Source organism: Astyanax mexicanus, chromosome 10, assembly GCF_023375975.1.
Source record: "Astyanax mexicanus isolate ESR-SI-001 chromosome 10, AstMex3_surface, whole genome shotgun sequence".
NCBI lineage: Eukaryota > Metazoa > Chordata > Actinopteri > Characiformes > Acestrorhamphidae > Astyanax > Astyanax mexicanus.
Window position 1 is genome coordinate 1,146,536 of NC_064417.1, and position 10,965 is coordinate 1,157,500.

Below are 10,965 nucleotides of genomic sequence, written 5' to 3' on the forward strand. Positions count from 1 at the left end.
AACAGACAGGGTTCAGATCTTATTAATGTGAAGGAAAAGTATTTTTTATTATTATTTATAGGAGCCTAAGATTATACATTTAAAGATCAAATTGTTTAATTCTATGTTTTTCCTTTGGAAATTAATTAAAAAACGTTCTTCATATTAATATTATGTAGGCATATACAATATATACAGCATAACATAAATATATATATATATATATATATATATATATATATATGTGTATATACATGCAAGAGACAATTCATTTAAAGCAGGTAGTTTTTGCACTTCAGTTTCCATATGTGGGACAGGACCTAAATAACATAAATAATTTATAAAGATCTTTACATTCTACATGAAGTATTAGCATTCAAAATATTTTGAGGAAATAATTTAAGATGGCTTTAATAATATAATATAATATAATATAATATAATATAATATAATATAATATAATATAATACATGCATGTTTTTTTTACTGGTATTGTATATAGTGTCTTAAAATCTGAATGTATATAATATGATAAATAATATTTTAGCATTTTATCATATAACCAGACTGGAGATGATAAGTAGAGCTAAGTAGAGGTTAAGGTAGAGCGAGGCAAAGTAAAATAGATTGAGGTAGAGTGAGGTAGAGCGAGGACAAGCAAGGTAAAGCAAAGTAGATTTTGAGGCAGAGTGAGGTATAATGAGGTACATTTTGAAGTAGAATGAGATAAAGCGAGGTAGAGCTAAATAGAGTTTGAGGTAGAGCGAGGCAAAGCAGAGTAGATTGAGGAAAAGCGAGGTAGACAGATGTAGAGGAGAGTAGATTTTGAGGTAGAGTAAGATAAAGCGAAGTAGAGTGAGGTAGAGCACACATTATAGATTGTGAGGTAGAGCAAGGTAGACAAAAGTAGATTTTAAGGTAGAGCGAGGTAAAGCGAGGTAGATTGAGGTAGAAGAAGATAGACAGAGGAAGAGTAAAGTAGATTTTAAGGTAGCGTGAAGTAGACTGAGGTAGAGTGAAGGAGAGCGAGGTATAAAGAATTAGATTTTGAAGTAGAATGAGGTAGAGTGAAGGAGAGTGAGGTAGATTGAAGTAGAGTGAGGTAGAGTGAAGGAGAGTGAGGTATAAAGAAGTAGATTTTGAGGTAGAGCGAGGTAGAGTGAAGGAGAGTGAGGTAGAGTGAAGTAGAGTGAGGTAGAGTGAAGTAGAGTGAGGTAGAGTGAAGTAGACTGACGTAGAGTGAAGGAGAGTGAGGTAGAGTGAAGGAGAGTGAGGTAGAGTGAAGGAGAGTGAGGTAGAGTGAAGGAGAGTGAGGTAGAGTGAAGTAGACTGACGTAGAGTGAAGGAGAGTGAGGTAGAGTGAAGGAGAGCGAGGTAGAGTGAAGGAGAGTGAGGTAGAGTGAAGGAGAGTGAGGTATAAAGAAGTAGATTTTGAGGTAGAGCGAGGTAGGTTGAGGTAGATCAAAGAAGAGTGAGAAAGTGAGGTACAGCAAGTTTGAGTGAAGAGGACTGAGGTAGAACAAAGTAGATTTTGATGTAGTGGGAAGTAGATTTTGGGGTAGAGTGAGGTAGAGGTCCACAGGAACTAATTCTCAGCCTGGGAAACAGGAGTTCAGTGGTGTGGATAAAAGAATTAGACGCTTTAACTGCTGGTAAATAATTCCGTCTCCTAACGCTGCGTCTCTGTTTCAGCACAGGCTCACTGTGCTGCCCCACCATGATTGTGACAAGAAAACCTTAAAAGCGATGGCTGGATCTTTAGGAGGGACCATCCTCTCCCCCTCCACCACCCGCCCACTCCATCTCACATCACCCCGACCATCCCGCCCTGCCGGAGGAGGCGTGGTTACGGAGAGAGCGACAGCAGCGACTGTCTGAGGGAAGAATCTGGACGCGTTTCCTTACAGTGCCTTACGGAACATTCTGAGAATCACTCGACGAATGCAAACCCATCACGATGACATCCACATATCTCTCCGATCACACACACACTCCACACACACTCCACACAAACACACGCGACGCGCGAGCGAATGCCATCGTCATCTGTGAATAAACTCTTGAACTCTAGAACGTAACTCCATGAAAACCGAGAAACAAAGCCATCACTTTGCAATCTTTTAGCACATTTCTGAAGAGCCAGACGGACTGAAAACTGAAAACTGTTCTGGGGACAGTCAGCGTTCGCGGCGTCTGAGCGCTGCTGGACTTGGTTGTCAAGCAAATCTACAAAAGAAAAAACTTTAAAAAACAAAAAAAAAAAAAGAGGAAAAAGCTTGTATTTCATTAAACTGTAAATTTGCTTTCACAATCACACAGCCATCCAATCAAAGCATTAATTTATCAAATTTTAAATTCTTTCAACTAGAAATCATTTAAATGTGAGAGAGTCTGATTATATGCTGTTACTTGAGTAGTCGTCATTGTTTATTTTTCCGTTCGGTGCTGCGGATTTCTCCGAAATCTGGCATCCTCAGCCTCAACCATACAGGCTCTAGTTATATAATACATTTTGGCAGTCGGTAACTGAAAAATGCACATTCTGTATTATTAATATGACCAAAAAATACAAATAAATATACAAAAAAAAAGAGACGTATTGCGATGTGAGCACTTAACAAGCGTTAAGCTGCAATCAGATGTTTCAGATGTTACACAAGATTCACCTGCTAGTATTAAAACCTTTTCAGAGACAGTAAAGTAAAGCGTATCTACAGTATTTGCATTCGCTTACTTACAATCTTACTTTTTTTTATTGTAGTTCTCAGAGCCTACTGTACAAGAAACTTGAAGCTATACGATACACGTGAACAGGATCATCTAAATGTAGATAGACCGCAATCAAAAAATCCATCGTAAAAATAAAAGAGGATATGGCTGTTAAAAACGTAGTGTTTCCTCCCGGTTCTGTCGCACACTTAAACAAAAGCTTTGGGTTTTTAACTTTTTTCGTTTTTTAGTTTGAGAGCATTTTAGCGTTGGATGAATTACTTAGTAAAAAAATAAAAAATAGCATTTATAACAAAAACTACGAATAGATTTTACGTACACAAGGTGAAAACAGGGGTCGTCTTAAAGCTTAGCACATTTACATTTTGCTGAAACACTTTCTGTTCACTTTGAGAAAAAACAAACGAACTAAAGAGAAAACTGTGATTCTGTAGGATTTAGGAAAGATCTCGGTCCTGAACCCTGAGGAGAGAGAGATAGATAGTTTTATATAGCAAATAAAAAGCTTTTAAAAGAGTTTTAAAAGAAAAGGGAGATAAAGAACTATGAAGAAATGTACATTTTGTTTAAATGTGATGAAGATTTCTAGCAGGATTCAGAGTGGAGTGACTGAAATCCCCACCTCTCTCTCTCTCTCTTTCTCTCTCTCTATTCTTTTTCTTTTTTCTTTTTTTATTTGAAATAAATCTGCATGTGAAAAATCTGTGATTGCCTATCGAGCCCTGCAACTTCCATCCAATCCTAGAAGAGCAGAAGAGCAGAAAAGCAGAGCGTCAGTCTTGGATTTTGACCTGATTTCACCCCGTTTCTCCCTCCCTGTTTCTGCACCTCGGCCCGGAGAAACTCGCCAGGCTGAATCCTCGTGATAAACAAAAGAAAGAAGTGCATGCGTGGCTATAATTTACTGAAACCTCATTAGCGAGGCCTTGTACAAAGAATTTTAATACATTTTGTAAATAAAACCTGTATAGAAAACACTCTCTTTCTCTCTCTCCATCTTTCTCTGCTTTTTTTAAAATAATAAATCTCTTTAGAAACGTACATATGTTTGTGTTTCCACCAGAAATGAGCTAAATTAGCCTACTGATAACCTACTTTATATTTATATTTTTATATTTAGGTGTCTAAAAACATGTTTATTGAGCATTTTTATGAAGTAGTTTGATTTACTAAGTTGGTCAGGGATGAAAAATGTTCAGATGCAGTTTAACAAGTCTTTTTACCATCAGCTTTTTAGATCAGGACTAAAATAAAAAATAAAAAGGTGTGTATACTATTCCCACTCATTACTCTGTAGGTATAGAGTAAGTACAGATACTAGTGTTTAATAAAATACTTCTGTAGAAATTAGAAAATATATATATAAACTCGAGCTTTTTACTCTTTAAGTAAAAGTGTAAAAGTACTGGTTTCAAAACTACTTAAAGTATAAAAGTAAAAGTAATTGAGAGTTTTTTTAAACGATGAGAACCAGAATAAAAAACGAGCTGAAAGCTGGAATTAAATAGAAGTAATGAGGCATTTTTTTTAAATATAAGGAGTAGAAAGTTCAGATACTTGTTTCAAAATGTAAAATAATTACTTCAGTAAAGTATAGATAATCTACACTTTTATTTAAGTAAGATAATGAAGTATTTGTACTTCATTGCTTGATTTCTTTATGTGTGTTCTTTAGTTACTTAAGTAATTTAGCTCTAATCAACTCGATCTATGTATTACTATAATATAAGGTTATCTCATAGTATGATATATAAATATGGAGACAAAATATGCATTTTCTTTTCTAAATTTGCCATCCCATTACTCCAATATATATATATTAGCGGTTTCATTTTAAGACAGTTTGATTTTCTTTTTTCAATAAGATTTTAAACTGTGATCTTATATAGAAAATACTATTTAAAATATACTGAATTTAAGCTGACAGATATATTTTATTTTTTTAATATGAGACAGATCTGCATTTCCAAAATATAGTTGTTTGTTTCTGGTGTGTGTATATACACAGCTCTGGAAGAAAAAAAATAATAGACCCCTTAAAAATGATAAATTTCTCAGATTTTACCAAAATAAAAACCTCTGGAACATAATCAAGAGGAAGATGGATGATCACAAACCATCAAACCACCAAACTGAACTGCTTGAATTTTTGCACCAGGAGTAAAGCAACATAAAGTTATCCAAAAGCAGTGTGTAAGACTGGTGGAGGAGGAGAACATGATGCCAAGATGCATAATTAAAAAACTGTGATTAAAAACCAACCAGGATTATTCCACCAAATATTGATTATTTCTGAACTCTTAAATCTTTATAAATATGAACTTCTTGTTTTCTTTGCATTATTTGAGGTCTGAAAGCTCTGCATCTTTTTTGCTGTATTTAAAGAGAAACAGATACAGAACTAGTCTGTAATTCCTACATATGGTTGTAAAGAAGTGAATAAAGTCTGTACACACTGTGATCTGTATGAACTACACACAGAAGCATATTTTTTCCTGAGATAATGTCGGTCAGTAGACTGATTGGTGGGATAGTGACAAATCCCCATTATACTGTCAAACCCGGCGCAGCATCCATTACAGGAGGAGCAGATTCTGCTGCTGATCTGAAGCTGTAATAGACGAGCAGCTCGACTAGCCGTCTCAAACTGAGAGAATCATTTTACACACAGTACAGCTCTGATACAGCTGACATTTATATACAGTCAGATATTAAACAATTCTGAGCTTTTGCAGTGTTTTATCTGTATATCACCTTATAAGAGTTTAATTCATTTGTTTTCATGTTTATGTAGTATGTAGAGAATTTGCAATATTGACGATAAAATATAATTTTTTATTGTACAACACAATAAACTTTTCTATATGGCACATCTTCTCTGTCCAGTGAAAAACAAGTATCTCCATTTGTGTCAGTATTTAGTTTACTGCATAATATGAAACACACTAACTGTCCCTTACAGCGGACCAATAGAAACTCTTCAAAATGACCTGAAATAAACTCTTTTTACATTAATTTCCATTGAAAGTTTAGAAGGTTTATCTCTCACCTGTAAAGTTGCTGTTTTGGAGATAAGTGTTTTTCATTGGACAGTGTTGATATCAGAAAAAAATAAATTAAATGTATATTCCATTTTTAGGAGTGTCATTAATGCTGTTTATTAGATTATATATGTGTCCAGTGTCAAAATATCATGATATACTGCGCATCATATATTGCAAAAAACATACATATATATATATATATACATACATATATATATATATATATATATATTTAGAGGTGCCACCTTTTAGAAATAGAGCCCTGATCACCATGGGGTCGACTTTGATATGGCCGCTTTTCTGTTTGTTTTCCTCGAGTGTGATATATATATATATATATAACACTCTGCCAGTTAAAATAGTTCCATTGCTGCTCTGTTTGGTTTGTAAGCGCTGCATCGTTGCTAGGTTACCTGTATGTGGCGGAGTAATACATGGAGAGCTTCAGTTACAGTGAGGTTACCGGCTGATAGCGGTACTCAAAGAATGAGCCAATCTTATAGAATCAGCCAATCACATTGCAGGATCAGAACTAACTGTGGTATAATACTGTATATTTGACTGAAGGACTGGTTTGCAGTATTAAAACCAAAGTCATGATAAGCAATAACTCGCCTTGGCCTTGCTAGTTAGCATAAGCTGCATGTTTGAGTGAAGAATTTTGCTAAAAGTCTTAAAAATGACCCTTTTTATCTTAAGTAACTCTCCCCCAGCCCTCAGCCCCTCCCTTAAGCTCAGCTCTGGAGATGAAGTGATGGAGAAGCGATGGCATTAGGACTGAGATAAGCAGAAATCTCAGCGCTCGGAATCTCGGGAAAATGGCTTTTAGAAACTGAAGAGAAAAAAGGAAAAGCGTCAGCACATTCTCTCCCAGCGCACAGAACAGAACAGACTGCAGTGACACACTGAGAAAACTATCTTTATTTAGAAAAAAGCATACACCAGTAGACTTGAGCAGATTAAAAACTTCAAAATTAGTTCTCAAAGTGACTCTCTCTCCATTTTTCTGTAGTCCATTTATTTATGAAGAAATACAGCTCGCCATTTTTTTATACAAATCTTTTAAAAACGTGATTGAACACACAATGAGGAATTCGGGGGACTTACATCTGAAATGAAAGTAACAGGAAATTATGTATTACAAGTAACCATTTTATTCAATGTATACATAATATACAAATAGACCATTCATACTGGTTCAAACACCTACGCCTAAATATTACACATGGATTTAACGGAAGAGAAGAAGCAAAAAAAAAAGAAAAAAAAAAGAAAAAGAAATAAATAAACTGGAAAATCTAACCGATACAGAAAAGTGTTTCTTTTATTCGAAAAGAAAAGAGATTAAAAAAATAAAGAAATAAAGAAAAGGAAGGAAAAACGAGGGGAAAGCGTGTTTCTGGCAGGTAATAAAAATGCAAGCAAATTTGAGAGCGACCTCATTCAGACCCCTTAACTCCGTTTGTGAAGTCCAGCAGCACATTGTGCTAAAATTTAAAGGAAATGAACTTTCAGCACGGCACTGAAAATATCACAATAAAAAATGGCAGGTTAAAATACAAGCTACAACATTTTCTAGGCAACACAACAGAAGAAGAATCTATGCAGGCAAAAAAACGTCCTCCGGTCGCTCAGACGCTGAAGGAGGAGGGAGAGTGAAGAGTCAGGATCGGGCGTCGGGCGAACGGGGGCTCGGCCTCGTCCCAAATCACATCTGGGAAACCTGAGGGGAATAATTACTGTCGTCAGAACTTCACACACACTTTACACACACTCTTCGCAGCTTAAACACAGAGCAGAACCTGCAGAAAACTGAAAAACAGATGAAGAAGCAGCAGAAGCAAAAACAGAAATACTGCATGACTCAAACTCTCACTCAAAACAGTTTATAAAGTTTTTACAACCCAACTGACAACCTACACCTTAGTGCTACGTGATACGACAATAAATATCGTGGGGACGGTAGAAAACTTTTTTCTCTATTGTTTCTACAGTAATTTCATCAATCATTCATGCAAATATATAAAGTAGGCTACGTTGAAATGTATTGGCGTGATCACTTTGCATAAACTCGGTTTATATAAGTGATAATAAAGTAATCTTCACAGAAAAAGCTTCATAATGTGTTTTATTTTTGCGTCGTGACGCTGCTTTACGTTATTAAACTCATGAGAGCTGAACAATGGAGATGCTACTGCATCTACCTCATCTGTTTTCATTTGCTGTAAAAAAGTAAAGATAAAAAAGTACAAATACTTCATTATCTTACTTAGATAAGTAGCAATGGAGGTTATCTATACTTTACTGGAGTAATTATTTTTACATTTTTACACATTTTACACGTTTTAAAACAGCCTTGTTACTCCTATTTCATTTTAGCTCGTTTTTATTCAAGCTTTTCATCGTTCAATAAAACCCTATCCAGATAAATCTCTCCATCCAGATAGAGTGAATCTGATTAGTGCACTTCAGATAGGACTCTGTGGGCGTGGCCTAAGCTTTTGTTCATAATGGTGTTACTTTTAAACTTAAAGTAGTTTTGAAATCAGTACTTTTTAATTTTTACTTAAAGAGTAAAAAGCTTGAATTGATGCTTCAACTTCTACAGAAATAATTTATTAAACCCGATTATCTATATTTCTACCTACAGAGAAATACATGGAGATACTTTCAACACCTTGAGTATCGGAAAGGAAAATAGCATTATCATATAATCTCTAATTATAATCCTTCATATTTTACAGAAGAGATTTCAGAACAGTGTAATGGAGAGCTGGATCTGGATCAGTGCTGGGGTTAAAGGCTGATTCAGCACAGACATCATGCTTTACATGAATCAAACAGTGAGCATGCCTTACCTTGACTGTGTCAGCATACATTATCTGTGCTTTTCAGATGATTTATGGGTGAGTAATGTTAAGGACAGGACCATGTTGTAAATGTAGACTGCGGGGGAGTAAAGCAGGGATGAGGAACAGGTCAAAAAGGGAAACACAGAGCTGGGTGATGTGATAAAAACTAGTTTTATCACTACAGATTTTAATATTTGGTATTGATAATTCAGTTAAAACTGTGTAATACACATAAAATCAACAATTTGGGATCATTTGACTGGGTTTTCTGTACAACCACAAGCATGCTAACTATTTTTCTGAGATGAATTAAACTTTTTTTTTTAATGATGTGTATTACATACATATATATATATAAACATTACTCTGGTCTTGAGTTTTTGTCAGAACATCTGCATGTTGTTACAAGCTTAATGCAGCACTCAAGTAGATTCTGAGTGATATAACTTATATGATATATATATATATATAAATATTTTCAAAACAACAAATATCAATAATAAATTGTCCAGCACTAGTTAGCATGCTAACTTGCTAATTTTGCATTTAATTTTGCATTTACGGCATTTTTTCATTGGTTATTCCTGTTACAGAGTTGAGCCAATGTAGTGTTAGGAGTCTTGCCCAAGGACTCTTATTGGTGTAGAGCAGTTTAGTCACCCAGATCAGGAATTGAATCTCAATCTCCCACATGATGTGGTAGCTCATAATCAGGTGGTGGTGTTATCCACTGCACCACACCAAGCATTTGAACTGTGAAGTCGTGATATGGCTGTATTCTGCTGTATTCTACACACTATAAGGTATAAGGTATACATTTTCTACATAAGTAGCTTGGGATTATAAGGCGCACTTTAAGCGACACTAGTAAGGAATAGGGGTGTCTCCATGTTTTAATTGGGAAGCACCCAAATAAGCAAACTGTAATTCTTAAAAAGCTGATTACAACATTACTGCTGAGCACTGGGGAAACAGCAGTACTTGAGGAAAAGCTAGTGTGCGCGCGTGTGTGTGTGTGCGCGTGTGTGTGTGTGTGTGTGTACACAGTCGAAAGTGGTGGTTGTGGGGGTGGTGGTGTCAGTGTAGTTTGTTTGCTGGAAACCGTAGCGAATCTGAAGTGTGTCTAGCAAACACTCACTAATGGCTAAAACATCAAAGGATATTGTTTTTTGTCTTCTTTCGCACCGGTGCTGTCTCTCTTCTTCTCTGATTTCTCTTTATCATGCCTGGATTCCTTTAATAAAGCATCAGATTAAAAAAAAAATAGTGAGACAACACGAGAGAACACACATTATCACTGAAGTTCTTAATGCCTTATTTTAAATATACTCACCTCTGAACAGTGAAAGAGCTAGTGCTGTGGTTAGCGGCTAATGCTAATACTGCTTCACTAAAACTCCTTAATGCTTTACCGCTCCTTATAACCTGACTGGTAGAATTCATCGCAAAGCACAGTGTCGATTATTGTAAAAAAAAAAACAAAATCAAGGATTTTAGATGAGCCTTATAGTCCGCAATCAGGTATTCTCTACAAAATTACCAACCAAGTGTTTACATTTTTGATGTTGCGCTGGTTGGTGGAAGGAAAGAAAAAAAAAAAAAACTATGCATCATAGGGCTGCAACGATTAGTCGATATAATCGGCTATAATATTTGTTGACTACAAATTTCATTGTTGAATAATCGTTAATTTGTAACAGGACCGCATTACACAAAGTGCTGGGGACACAACAAATGACATATTTAATCCCTAAATACCAGTATATTTAACGTTTAAACAACATCCAGACATTTAAATGCCTTTTAAATCCCATGTTCAGCTGTTTTTTATCAGAGATTACAAGAGGACATGGCTGAAATAATTGCTGACTAATCGACTAATCGAAAAATATTCATCAGATTATTCAGTCAGAAACTAAAATAATCATTAGTTGCAGCTCTAATGCATCACTGAGGGTCACAGTCGGGTAAAAGCCCCTCCCTCAGACCTGATTGGTGGAAGAGCTGCTACCTTTTTTCCTCCGGAGGTCTTGTCAGGTTTGGACAGCTCGGTCTTGTCTTTGCTGGTGGATTTGGAGCGCTTGCTGTTGTCCTTGTCGTTGGATCGGGGCGAGTCGGGAGGACTGGCGCTCTTGCTGTGCTTGGAGGAGCCTGAGAGAGAGAGAGAGAGAGAGAGAGAGAGAAAGAGAAAAAGAAAGAGAGAGAGCAGAGCAGAACAGAGCAGCCGGTGAGAGGAAGATAACAGGCATACGAGCGAATTTATATATAAATATATATATACACACAGCGGCACGCGGGGGTTGGCACGCCGCGGCGCTCTGATTGCCTCCGCTGGAGAGAAAGAGAGAGCGCTTTCTGGT

General features: G+C 36.1%; 2 protein-coding genes across 4 annotated transcripts in view; one reads left to right on the forward strand and one right to left on the reverse strand.

Annotated features, from left to right (window-relative positions):
• Window positions 1-3,686, forward strand: part of gria3b (glutamate receptor, ionotropic, AMPA 3b) — a 184,665-nt gene extending 180,979 nt beyond the window's left edge. For 2 of the 3 annotated variants that reach the window (XM_049484371.1, XM_049484369.1), the window contains exon 16: window positions 1,672-3,686. The gene's annotated coding sequence lies outside the window, so the exon portion shown is untranslated. The remainder of the gene's footprint in view (window positions 1-1,671) is intronic. The other variant, XM_049484372.1, reaches the window with a different exon arrangement.
• A 2,968-nt stretch (window positions 3,687-6,654) lies between these two features.
• Window positions 6,655-10,965, reverse strand: part of thoc2 (THO complex 2) — an 89,072-nt gene continuing 84,761 nt past the window's right edge. The window contains exons 36-39 of the mRNA XM_022683714.2: window positions 10,617-10,756; window positions 9,769-9,839; window positions 8,612-8,659; window positions 6,655-7,476 (exon numbers count right to left, since the gene is read on the reverse strand). Coding sequence (XP_022539435.2) covers window positions 8,632-8,659; window positions 9,769-9,839; window positions 10,617-10,756 — 239 coding nt within the window. The 3' untranslated portion in view covers window positions 6,655-7,476; window positions 8,612-8,631. The remainder of the gene's footprint in view (window positions 7,477-8,611; window positions 8,660-9,768; window positions 9,840-10,616; window positions 10,757-10,965) is intronic.